Source organism: Bos mutus, chromosome 19, assembly GCF_027580195.1.
Source record: "Bos mutus isolate GX-2022 chromosome 19, NWIPB_WYAK_1.1, whole genome shotgun sequence".
NCBI classification, from domain to species: domain Eukaryota; kingdom Metazoa; phylum Chordata; class Mammalia; order Artiodactyla; family Bovidae; genus Bos; species Bos mutus.
In genome coordinates this window covers 52,024,864-52,038,208 of record NC_091635.1, presented here as the reverse complement: position 1 = coordinate 52,038,208, position 13,345 = coordinate 52,024,864, and the positions used below count along the sequence as shown (strand labels likewise).

General features: G+C 35.6%; 1 protein-coding gene across 4 annotated transcripts in view; it reads right to left on the bottom strand.

The window, feature by feature from the left end:
* TRIM37 (tripartite motif containing 37) overlaps window positions 1-13,345 on the bottom strand; it is a 151,717-nt gene that overhangs the window by 133,665 nt on the left and 4,707 nt on the right. For all 4 annotated transcript variants that reach the window (XM_070390589.1, XM_070390588.1, XM_005900659.2 and 1 more), the window contains exons 3-8: window positions 7,330-7,370; window positions 5,702-5,818; window positions 4,593-4,680; window positions 3,397-3,519; window positions 1,733-1,856; window positions 843-910 (exon numbers count right to left, since the gene is read on the bottom strand). In XM_070390589.1, coding sequence (XP_070246690.1) covers window positions 843-910; window positions 1,733-1,856; window positions 3,397-3,519; window positions 4,593-4,680; window positions 5,702-5,818; window positions 7,330-7,370 — 561 coding nt within the window. The remainder of the gene's footprint in view (window positions 1-842; window positions 911-1,732; window positions 1,857-3,396; window positions 3,520-4,592; window positions 4,681-5,701; window positions 5,819-7,329; window positions 7,371-13,345) is intronic.

Genomic DNA, 13,345 nt, shown 5'->3' with positions numbered 1-13,345 from the left:
ACAAATGCTGGGCAGTCATTTTTTAACTGACTCCTTCCATACCCAGGTTTTTTACTGACTTCAAAATACTGCTGATTTACATACATTATCTCATAATTTCTACATCACTATGCAGTAGGTTGGAGAAGGAAATGGCACGCCATTCCAGTACTCTTGCCTAGAGAATCCCATGGACAGAGGAGCCTGGAGGGCTGCTGTCCATAGGGTCGCAGAGTCGGACATGGCTGAAGCAACTTAACATGCATGCTTGCACTGGAGAAGGAAATGGTAACCCACTCCAGTGTTCTTGCCTGGAGAATTCCAGGGACGGAGGAGCCTGGTGGGCTGCTGTCTATGGGGTCGCACAGAGTCGGACACAACTGAAGCGACTTAGCAGCAGCAGCAGCATTCTCTGTAAAAATAATTCCATTTTTGCAAAAACAAAATAAATCTTATTTTACTGGGACTTCACTAGTTGTGCAGTGGTTAACAATCTGCCTCACAGTGCAGGGGACACAGGTTTGATTCCTGTCTTAGGAACTAAGATTCCCACATACCACAGAGTAACCAAGCCTGCCAAAACTAGAGAATCTGTGTGACCAGATCCCACATGATGCAACTAAGATTCAACACAACCAACAAATAAATTTTTTTTTTTAATCTTTTTTGCCTAGTTCCCAAACATGATGCAGAAACTCAATCAGCTGATTCCTATTTCATAAAAATTCCTAGTACAGCACACAGATCCACAGATCTTTGACCTTATATAAACTGTCAAAAAACAACAAAACCAAAAAACTTTTCAACTACATGAATAAAAAAAGGATAAAGTCTTTATCTCATGTCATTTAATATTCCATTACCTGATGCTCTACTTCCTGAACTAAGGATTCCAACAGTTCTGTTTCTTGTGTCAGAGATGTCTTCTGACCTATTTAGAAATAGCAAAAGATGAACATTCAGGCTCGTTATTGGTTTGAAAATGAAATTAACTTTAATTGAACTTATTAAATAATAAGAAATCAATCTCAAGTAAGCAAAACTTCATTGCAGCTATCTTAAAAAATTTCCCAGAATTTTAACTATAGTAGTTTTGACAAGAGGATTTCAGAACCAACACTAACTACAGTAACAGACAAAATGCAATGTAATTCTATTAAATCCTTCTAAGAAATATCTAATGACAACATACTGTCATGAAATTAATGTTATTGCTTCTTAAGGAATATAAAGATGTACAAAAGTATTTAATCAATCAACCATTCTGAAATAATTCCTTCCCCCAAATTTAAGAGCGGCCTAAAAAGAAGAATGTAGTAAGTGGACCATTTGTGATAAATGTCAGCAAGAGGTATGTTCTTTGAATAAAAAGGAACCTATGAAAAAGAATGCCCAGAGAGGAAAACGGTCTCAAAGAAGCTGGAAACATGGAGGGATAAATGTATTATTATTATAGTAAAGGAAGAAAGAAACTGCTTTACATGATTAAGAAAAAATAAAAGATAATAGTACAGGCATGCTTGCCAAAGCAGACCATCTTTGTAAAACACAAAATCTGAGGAGCTGGAAGCATATCCCATGATGTCAGCAGAAATCATATCAATTTGGTGTAATGTTAACTGACACAAGGGAACAATTAATAGGCAGAATTTTTTTTAAAGCAATCTTTCCCCAGCCTATAACTTATCAACTTTAGCTCTTCTAAGACGTATCTCAAGGAGTTTCAAAGCCCCATGTACACAAGAAAACTCACCCATCAGTGTTATTAGCTTATTCTTCAGCTGTGTGTCTAATCGTGCAATCATCATCTCCACTGCATTTCTAATTTCACGAACACGCTCATCTTTTGCATTTCTAACAGCTTCTACATTTCTTTCCTAGAAAATAAACAGGTAAAAACTTTTAATTGAATTATTCAAGCAGAAGTAAATGGACTTTAACATTATCACTGCAATTCTTAAAGTCATTTAATTTCCTCTTTAAAAACTGTAAGCCAATAACACTTTTTAATTGTTCAAATACAACAGAAAATTCAGAAAAAAATTTTAAACAATTAAAACATAATAAAGTACATAATATTTTAGCAGTTAAACAGAAAAGATATGTAATTACAAAAAACTGCTTTAGGTAACACATATAAAGCACAAAGCCTAACCATATAGGAAATCACTGTTCAAAAACAAAAAGTACACTAAGGTCAGTTCACATCACCCTAAAACAAATGAAAAATTTGAAAAACCGTTACCTAGTTTACAAAGTTTTAAATTTTTTTCAGAACTAAGCTCAGAAAGAAAAAAATAAGGTTTTTAAAGACTTCATAGTACAGTTTTTTAAAATAGCACACCACCCAAAATAAAACGTAATCTTTCCTACATTTACTATTATAAGCAAAAGCAGTGAGAATGTCAAACTACCAACAAAACACTTTCTTTAATGCCCAAATTAAAATGCCATCAAAAGAAAACAATAGAAAAAAACGTAGACAAAAGCCAAATGCAAGTCATCCAACTTGTTTATAGTCCAAAATGACTTTGTGCAACACACATGTAACTCAAAAACATTATTTTCTGTATAAAGAATGTTATAAAAATGATAATCTCGATCTTGATTCCTGCATGAGTAAAATAAAAACATCTTTATGTTAGGAATGGTCCACAAACCTCATTAATAACTGTCATTCTGGCAACTTTAAACAAAATAAATTCCAAAAGTGTATTTTCGACTTAAATGTTTGATGCTTATTATATTTTCCCATAGAAATATTATCACAAATGGTAAGTAACTCACCAGTTACTTAGACAATATCTTGACTTGATATTGACTCTGCTCTTGACTTAGACAATATCTAAAGAGCAGTGTTAAATATTACTCTTTCAATTTTGTAGTTCTAATTCAGAAGATCAGAAATTGTTCATTATGTGGTAGCAGAAACTCTCCCAAAGAATAAATGACTTAATGACTATAACATGTCAATACTGATTCTATTCAGAAGTCAGTAATTGACTCTGTAACAAATAGGCTCATTGAACTCATTCATTGATTCCCTATTTTTGTGTAAGAACAGGCAATTCTCTGGCACCAACTTCAAAACAGGCAAGGAATTTGGATGCAATTATTCAGCTGGTTTGAAGTTAGTCAGAGAAACTACATCTTATCAAATTTTCAAATCTTAAGTTCAACATCTGATTGATCTATATTATAAAAAATATGTATTTTATTATAGGGACTTCCCTGGTGGTCCAGTGGTTTAAGAATGCTGTTTCAATGCAGGGGGCAAAGGCTGGATCCCTGGCTGGTGAACTAAGATCCCACATGCCACATGGTGCGGCAAAAAAATAAAAAGAAAAGAAAAATATATATGTACATATATTATAAACTATAAAAGAAATAATGATCTTTTAGTAGTAGTATTCTTACCACTTCTTGAACTAAGCTGATCAGTTCCATGAGACGTCGACGAAGTTTGGCTACTTCTTCATTCACTTTAGTAACATGCTGCTCATAAATTTCCGCCAAAGGTTTAAAGGTATGTCCGCTATGCTATTTAAATTAATGAGTAGTTTTAGAACATTTTCATATATCTCATCTACATTTACATTCCTTTCTTAACACTCTACAGATACTACTAAACTGGTAAATAATTTCAAGTGAATTTTATCTTCTGCCTGTTTGTTAAAACAGGCCAGAGTTTGCTTAAAATCACTTGGCCCATGCAGAAAAAAAAAATCCTTCAAGATTTTAGATGATGGACTTTAGCAAAACGTTTACTTATCTAGAAATCTTCACTCATTAAAGAAACAAAATCCTTAATCGTGGCCAAAACCACCTGACACTAGCTTATTTATTACTCTTCTCTTGGTCAGTACTAGCCTTCTTCTATGTCCTCAAACTTCTTCCCACCAGCCCTTTGCCAAAGAAACTCCTTATTCAAAAATAATTCTCTTTCCTCCACCTTCTCCAAATTCTCCACCCACTTAACTCCTACTCATCCTTTGGAACTTAACTCAGGCTTACAGTGTTAGGTCCCATGGTCACTCACTCTCATTAGCACTGTATACTTATTTCTAATATTTTGCACAATAGCAAGTGAGTGTAGAACTAGCTGTTTGATATCTGTTGTGTTCATCACTGAACCCCCAGTCTCTAAAACAAATGAATAAATTAGAAAGGTACTTGAGAAAAGAAGATTAAAAAAAAAATCATAAGATCTAAATGTCTACATTCATATTGTTTCACAAACGCCTATAAAGTTTTTGTTCCATTTTAAAGAAACTAGAATTGGAAATCACAGCCAGGATATCAGATCAACTGACCAGGGTATCAGATTAAGGAAAAGACCCTGATCCTACAGCAGAAGATTTGCAAATAAATATACATTTTACAGGTTTTCAATTAAAATATTTATGTAAGGAATGCACATCAAACACCAAAATCTCCCACAAAAGAAAATTTTCTGGAATAACAAAAGATACAATACATTCTGCTATGAAGCAGATACATTTAATTTTCATTCTATAAACAGAGTAAAATGATATTACTTTCTAAATCAAACAAAAATGTCAGTGCTTTCAAGACTCTAACTAAAAGTAATATGCTGAATTTGTTCCTCTTACCATTCCTCCCCAAAGTGCACACTGGTGGCAGATACACTTCTTACAAGTCCAGCAAAACACACTAAGTTTTTCATGGTGATTTTCACACCTATATGTTATAGAAAAAAAGTACAGTTACAAATTAATTAAAATTGGAACATAGTTACCACAACAAATACTTAAGTTTGGGCAAATAAGTCAGTCAATTTTAAATGACTCTATCTCAGGAAATATAGAATGAACTCCCATGGCTTTTGTGTAAATTAGACTACATCAAATTAACCTCTGTCTATCAAATGACACAATAAACAGTAAAAGGGCAACCTATGGAATGAGAGAAAATAGCTGCAAATTCTGTATCTGGTAAGGAGTTAATCTCCAAATTATATAAAGAATTCCTATAATTAAACAAATACCCTAGCCAAGCAGGAGAAAGACATGGCAACCCACTCCAGTACTCTTGCCTGGAGAATCCCATGGACAGAGGAGCCTGATGGGCTATAGTCATGGGGTCAACAAGGAGTCAGACTTGACTGCAGCGACTTAGCACTAGCCAAGCAAACAAACAAAAACAATTAAAATATGGGCAAAATACAAAACAGAAACTTCTCCAAAGAATATACACAAATGGCCAAATGGATATGTAAAGATGCTCAACATCTTCATAAGGTACATGCAAATCAAAACCACAATATTACTTCACACTGATTAGCATGGCCATCATAAAAAAAAAAGAAGGACTTTCCTAGTGGCCCAGTGGATAGGAATCACCTGCCAGTGCAGGGGACAAAGGTTTAATCCCTGATCTGAGAGGATTGCACATGCTGTGAAGCAACTAAGCCGGCGCACAACTACTAAACCCGAGCTCTAGAGTCCATGAGCGGCAACTACCGAGCCGCGCACCCTAGAGCCCTGCCCCACAGCAGAGAAGCCAACACAATGAGAAGCCTGTGTGCTGCAACTAGAGAGCAGCCCCTGCTTGTCAGAGGGTCTTTCCAAACAGAGATACCCACACCAGAAGAAAACTGTCCTAGTGTTCACCTACGAAACTGAAAGAATCTTTCAATGTCATTTAAAAAGGCATGGAGCACAATCTATGAAACACCTGAACAAAGAAACTGAGGACCTACTTGTCCTTTTCATTTTCTTCATGTTTGGTGAGACTGCAGAGCTGAAGAGTATCAAGTTGCTGTGTTACTTCTTCTGCCCAACGACAGTTTACTAGTTCTCGTAACTGGAGTGGAGCACTGGAGAAAAAAAAAAAAATATATATATATATATATATACGTATACTCTCATTCAGGAATTTAAGATCATTTTCTAAAACACATTTCAAAGGTAAATACTGAGGTGGCAGATCTGTTAACTCAATGGGGAGGAATCCTTTCAGAATTTTATAGCTTAAATTTTGTCAATTAATATCTCAGCAAAGCTGAAAAAAAATTATCAAGAAAAAATAAACACCTTCCTCAAAATAGAGCTCACAATCATATTCATACCAATTACTATCAAGATAGTAACAAAGACATAATAAAAAGTATGGTTTGCAGTCTATTTTTACAATAATGTACTATTTATTTTTTAAAAAGGAATAAAAAAATTTTAGATTACAAATTCTCAATTCCTTAGCCTAAAGCTTTACTGTCCAAACTAATAGCCACTAGTTATATGTGACTTTAAATTAAAATTCAAATTAATCTTTAGAAATTTCATTACATAGTTGCACTAGACTTATTTTAAGTGCTCAATTATCACATTTGACAGCAACACTAGAGAACATTCCCATCACATGGAAAGTTCTATTTCATAGTCCTGATCTTCTTAGAAGTTAATAGGAAAAATGCGAACAATACATGAAGAAAAATGGGCAAAAGATATAAAGAGACAGTTTAAGAAAAAAATTAATTATAAATGGCTAAAAATGTTAACAGATGCTCAGTTCCAATCATTTTTTTTTAAAGCAGATTAAAAACAAGATACCATTTTTCACTTAGCAGAATAACAAAAAAGAAAAAAAGATTGGTAACTCAGTGTTACCAAGGATGTAATAAAAAGGTACTTTCAGTATCTATTATTAGGAACATAGAATGGTAAAAAGCCTTTTCCTTCAATGGAATCTGGCATCATCTGAAATAACCAAAAATGGAAACAAACTAAACGTCTTCCAGTATAAGCAAAAATAAATGTATAATCTTATAGTGGATTATTATTCAAACATTGATTTTAAATGACACATGTGTACATACCATCAATAAAGGCACCACTATACTTTACATGGAAAAAAGAAGCAAACAACAAAATATCATTTTTGTGTTTTAAGAAAAAATTATTAGGTACACATATCAGTATACATAGATAGACGTCTGAAAGAACAAACTTAACAATTTCTTCTCAAAGTGTTAATTTATGAAAAGATTAGCTGAGGTGTATCAGAATCAGAATCAGAAGCCTTTTTATTCAGCTATGGATTTTTTTAACAGAAACTTTATTATTTTTTGTAGTTACAAAAGCCAAGTTTAGAAGTTACACAATGATTTTCCAAAAGAAGGTAAACAATGTAATATATTCTATATAATTCTATGTCAGATAAATTGGTCTGCACATCTTCAGACAGATAGACTGCTTATATTCTTTTCAACTGTATTCAAAAAGAGAATAAATGTAGCAGATTGCAGAAAGAACTTTATGAGTATTAGGGCACACTCTGACCCCATCACGTTACTACTTTCCAAATTCACAATCATAGGAAAATGCTTACCGGCAATGAGGACACTGGGCTCTTTGCTCTGTCAGCCAGCGCTAAAGAGGCAAAAGAATTAGATTTTGATTGCAGAAACACCATTAATTTGTACATACTGAGTACTTACATACCAAAATTAATGAGTTTACCTCTCTAGTGTCTGCATTAATTATAGAGATACTTACAGAATAGCGGGCAATCTGTCTCCTCATTATCATCGTGACAAGAATAAATTTTCAAAGGGACAGAACTCATCCCAAAATAATTATTAAGAAGCTATTCTCTCCTAGGAAAAGAAAGTGATCCTAGGAGTCTGGATCTCACAGGGACGATAAAATAAACCCCACAAAAATAATAACAACACTGTCATTTCCACACCCCGAAACAAGCCACTATGATGATTTACTTCTGACTGACTCATCATAAAATCTCTGAGGAATTTTAAGGTACTATTAAATTCCTTTTTGAAAAGCAAGCTAATAGTAAAGTATATGCATTATGGATATAAAATTCGAAAAATATAAAATAAGCAATACAGCAAAACTCTGTCTTAAGAGTTCTACAGTTCAACAATTTGAACATCTACATATCCTGGTTTCCTCATAATTATAAAAAGGTTTTATAAAAGAATAATATCTCTACTAAACCTCAAATTCTATTACTATAACCATTTTAATTATTACTGGATAGGGAGCAGTTTTACACCATCTACAAAGAAGATGTTAAGATTTCCTGAATACATTTCCAAAAACATAGCTTCATAGTTAAATTTTTTTTTAATTTAATTTAATTTTATTTTTAACTTTACAATAAAATATTTTGTTTTAATTACCTGGTTAATAGGTTCTGAGGTAAATAAATATATAATCCAATAGCTATATACTCCCCAATACCTGCTATTTGTTTATTCCTTCCTGTTTCTATGAAAGAACCTAAATTTTTAAAATAAAGTCAAATAACTCAGAAATAAAATTCCCAAGGAATCCTTGAAGAACAACAGAAGATAAATAGGGGGAAAATCTACTTTGCAGAACAGAAAATAAAGCTGTAAGAAAAAGAAAATAGATGGAAAAGGATTCCATTCTTAATAACCTTGAACATTATTTCTTTGGTCCCTGAGCAAAGCCAGATTTAGGTCACATTTCTTTCCCTCAAACAAAGCTCTGCTAAAGTCATAGCTGTCCTCCAGAGGTAGTCTCAGCCCACACCTCTCTAGCCTCATCTGAACACTGAAGAATTGATGCTTTTGAGCTGTGGTGATGGAGAAGATTCTTGAGAGCTGCTTAGAGATCAAAGCAGTCAATCATAAAGGAAATCAACCCTGAATATTCATTGGAAGGCCTGATGCTGAAGCTGAAGCTCCAATACTCTGGCACCTGCTGCGAAGAGCCAACTCATTGGAGAAGGCCCTGCTGCTGGGACAGATTGAGGGGAGGAAGAAAAGGGGGCAAAAGAGGATGAGATGGTTGGATGGCATCAACTCAATGGACCTGAGTTTGAGCAAATAATGGGAGACGGTGAAGGACAGGGAAGCCTGGCGTCCTACAGTTTATGGGGTCACAAAGAGCTGGACACAACTGAGAGACTGAACAACAATACATAAAAACCCCACAGCAAACATGATACTCCAGGGTGAAAAACTGAAAACTTTTCACAAAGTTAAAAGGACTCACATTGCCTGATTTCAACGTTTACTACAAAGTTACGGTAAATCGAAACAGTTTGGTACTGACGTAGGACAATGAAACAGAATAGAGAGCTCAGAGATAAACAGCAAGGAACAGATATTCTTTGATTCCATTTATATGGGGTACTTAGACTAGCCGGATTCCAGAGAAGAAGGAATAGTGGTTACCAAGGGTTTGAGGAGAGTATAAGGGTCCAAAGTAATAAAAGTACACATCCTTGTTTTTTTCTTGATCTCAAGGGAAAAGCTGAATTACTACTACGTACCTGTAAGAATGGCTAAAATTCAAGACTGAACATACCAAGTGTTGGCATTAACATGGAAGATCTGGAACTTTCATACACTGCTGGTTAGAATGTAAAATGATACAGCTATTTTAGAAAATAGTCTGACAATTTGTTAAACATACACCTACCATATGATTGAGCCATTTCATTTCTATTTACCCAAGAGAAAAGAAAGCTTAAGTCCATTTAAGGACTTGTATACAAATGGTCATAGAAGTTTTCTTTGCAAACACCCAAAAACTAGAAGCAACTCTTATGTCCATCAATGGGTGAATGGATAAACAAATTATGGCTATGCATACAATGGAATGCTACTTTACAGCAATAAAAAGGAATAGTACTGTTAAAACACCACAGATGAATCTCAAAATAATTTCTGCTGAGTGAAAAAGCCAAACCCTTAAGAGTACATTTTGTAAGGTTCCATTTGTATAAGATTCTAGAAAATGCAAACTTATCTAAAGTGATAGAAAGCTGATTCCTGGTTGCTTGGGAACAAAACAAGCAAACGGAGGCATTACCAAGAGGCAAAAAGAAGTTTTGGGGGATTACAGACATATTCATTATCTTGATGGCAGGAATGGCTTTTCAATGTAAACATTTGCCAAAACTTATCAAATTATATGATTTTAAATACGTGCTGTTTACTGTATGTCAAATATACCTAATTTTAAAAGACTGAAAAATGAAAAACAAAGTCAATAATTATAGGCAAATGAATTGCTACCAATGCTGAAAATCAAGAGGGGATTAAAAATAAATTTTAAAAATTAGATGAGAAAGATGTCAGTAAAAAAAAAAAAAAAAGAAAATACAAAACAGAAACAGACATTGAGAAAAAATCAACTGAGCGCAGGGAGATAAATGAAAACACAGCCATGTTCCTGTCTTTTGGTGCATGTGGAGGCACTAGAGAGCCCCAGGCAGAGTGCTGGCCTGGGAGGGAGTTTACCCTCAGTCCTCCATCGACCGCCACGTGACTTCAGGCAAGTCTATTCACGCACCTGAACATTCGTTTGTTAAAATGACACAAGTATCTGGACTGTCAGAGACAGTTCAAGTTCTGTGGACAAACGAACAGAGATGGGATGGAAAAAGAAGGAAGGCATTCAAATAAATAATATTACAACTCGGTTGTGTGGAGTTCTCAACATCTCAAGGACTTTGCTTCTGTAATTATGCTCGTCTCTCTAGTATCATTATTTATTCTCTACTGGTTTAGTCCCAGCAAGATAAAAACCTTCTCCCAAAAGGTGACTCTCAACATCCCCCTTCAAATCACTGCCTTATTTCTCCCCTTTACAGTAAGATTCTCTGACAGTTTTTATACTTGCTGTCTCTTTCTCCTCCCACTCTGACATCAAATTTTCCCCCACTGTTCCACTGAAATTACTTACTAGGGTCATCAAAAACCTACTTATTCTCAAATCCAACAGTCAATTCCCAAGCTACAACCATATGACAAGGCTAAATCGCTCCTTTTTGAAACACGTTTCTCATCTGAATTCTGTGATGTCTCACTCCTGGCTCCTTCTTAATATACTCTACTGAATCCTCCTTCTCCTAACATTTGAACCTTGAGTGACCCAGAGTTCAGACCTAAAAATCTCTTCCCATTGGAAGTAATCTGGCAATCTCATCTAGTCCCCTGCCTTTAAATATTAATTATATGCCAATAATTCAATCCATTCCTCAAATGCAGATTCATACTTCCAACTGTCAACATCTCCAATTAAATGTATAATAACCACCTCGAACTTGACATACTAAAAGAAAAACTTTATTTATACATTAAAAGGTGAATTTTATGGTATGTGAATTATATCTTCTTTAAGATTTAAAAAAATACAAATATTGTAATAAACTGAACTAGTCCAAAATTTTGAACAATAGTATCCACCTCTTGAGAAATTTGTATGCAGGTCAGGAAGCAAGAGTTAGAACCAGACATGGAACAACAGACTGGTTCCAAATAGGAAAAGGAGTTCGTCAAGGCTGTATATTGTCACCCTGTTTATTTAACTTCTATGCAGAGTACATCATGAGAAACGCTGGACTGGAAGAAACACAAAATGGAATCAAGATTGCCAGGAGAAATATCAATAACCTCAGATATGCAGATGACACCACCCTTATGGCAGAAAGTGAAGAGGAACTCAAAAGCCTCTTGATGAAAGTGAAAGTGGAGAGTGAAAAAGTTGGCTTAAAGCTCGACATTCAGAAAACGAAGATCATGGCATCCAGTCCCACCACTTCATGGGAAATAGATGGGGAAACAGTGGAAACAGTGTCAGACTTTATTTTTCTGGACTCCAAAATCTCTACAGATGGTGACTGCAGCCAGGAAATTAAATGACGCTTACTCCTTGGAAGGAAAGTTATGACCAACCTAGATAGCATATTCAAAAGCAGAGACATTACTTTGCCAACAAAGGTTCGTCTGGTCAAGGCTGTGGTTTTTCCTGTGGTCATGTATGGATGTGAGAGTTGGGACTGTGAAGAAGGCTGAGCGCCGAAGAATTGATGCTTTTGAACTGTGGTGTTGGAGAAGACTCTTGAGAGTCCCTTGGACTGCAAGGAGATCCAACCAGTCCATTCTGAAGGAGATCAGCCCTGGGATTTCTTTGGAAGGAATGATGCTAAAGCTGAAACTCCAGTACTTTGGCCACCTCATGCGAAGAGTTGACTCATTGGAAAAGACTCTGATGCTGGGAGGGATTGGGGGCAGGAGGAGAAGGGGACAACAGAGGATGAGATGGCTGGATGGCATCACTGACTCAATGGACATGAGTCTGAGTGAACTCCGGGAGTTGGTGATGGACAGGGAGGCCTGGCGTGCTGCGATTCATGGAGTCGCAAAGAGTCAGACATGACTGAGCAACTGATCTGATCTGATCATGGTCATAAATTGCTTTAAGACAGAACTATATTTAGTTATATCACTCTCACTAGCAAAAACAATGTTTTTTCGTACTGTTACTAAGACAATTTAAAAATTTTTTTAAAAACCCACAACTTTCATAGCCTACCTGAATCTGTTCCTCCCCCAGTTTTTTCTGCTTCAGAATGGAAAACCATTCATCCAGATGCTGTAAAAAACTATTCTCACATCCCATCTGTATGAAAACCCACTGATTCTACATTTAAAACAACAGAAAAGCCCTATTTTTCACCACCTCTGGTGTTCCCATCCCGGTCTAAACCACCACTCACCTTCCATTAATAAAGCCCATCCTAACTGTTCTCTTCACTCAACCATCTGCCCATAGTCTACTTTCCACACAGTAGACAGAGTGAAAGCTTTCAGAGCATCAACTACTTCAAATCACTCAAAAGCTTTCAATGGATAGCAGCACACTTAAAATGAAATCCAAGGTCTTTACCAAGGCTCATTTCCTTTCCCTCTCTCCCTCTGTCCACTTTGCTCCAACCACACTGGTTTCTTTGCTATTTCTCAGCACACTAAACATATTTCTTTCTCAAGGCCTTTGCCCCTTCTGATTTCTCTGCCTGGTACCTTCTTTCCCAGATATTTCCATCACTCTTCCATTTCATCCTGGTCCCTGCTCAAATGTCATACACTAAGAAACATTCCCAGATTACCCTATCTAAAGTAGCTACCAACCTGCCTGTGCCCTCTCAAAGTCCCTACTCTAAACCCTTAACCAATTTCACTTTTCTTTATCCTATGAAGGATATCTAACATAGCTATTTACCTTTTTGTATACATCCTAACTAGGAAACAAGCCAACTCCTTGAGAAGTCAATGCCTAACTCCAAGTAGGCATACAATTAATAGCTGTTGAATGAATGAACAGATGGATGGTGTACTTGGGAACCAGGACAACTCTAAGAAAAAGTTAAGAACCAGATTATCCAGATGGTCTGAATACAAGGTTAATGTTCTTGGACTTTATCCTTCAGGCAATAAATCTGAGGCTTCTGGGAGGAAAAAAAAAAGAACGGCATTACTGGAAAACATCAAGACAGCAGCAGGATACGAAATGGACTACAGATTAAACACTTAAGACAGATCAGTTAGACGGTAATTGTAATTATC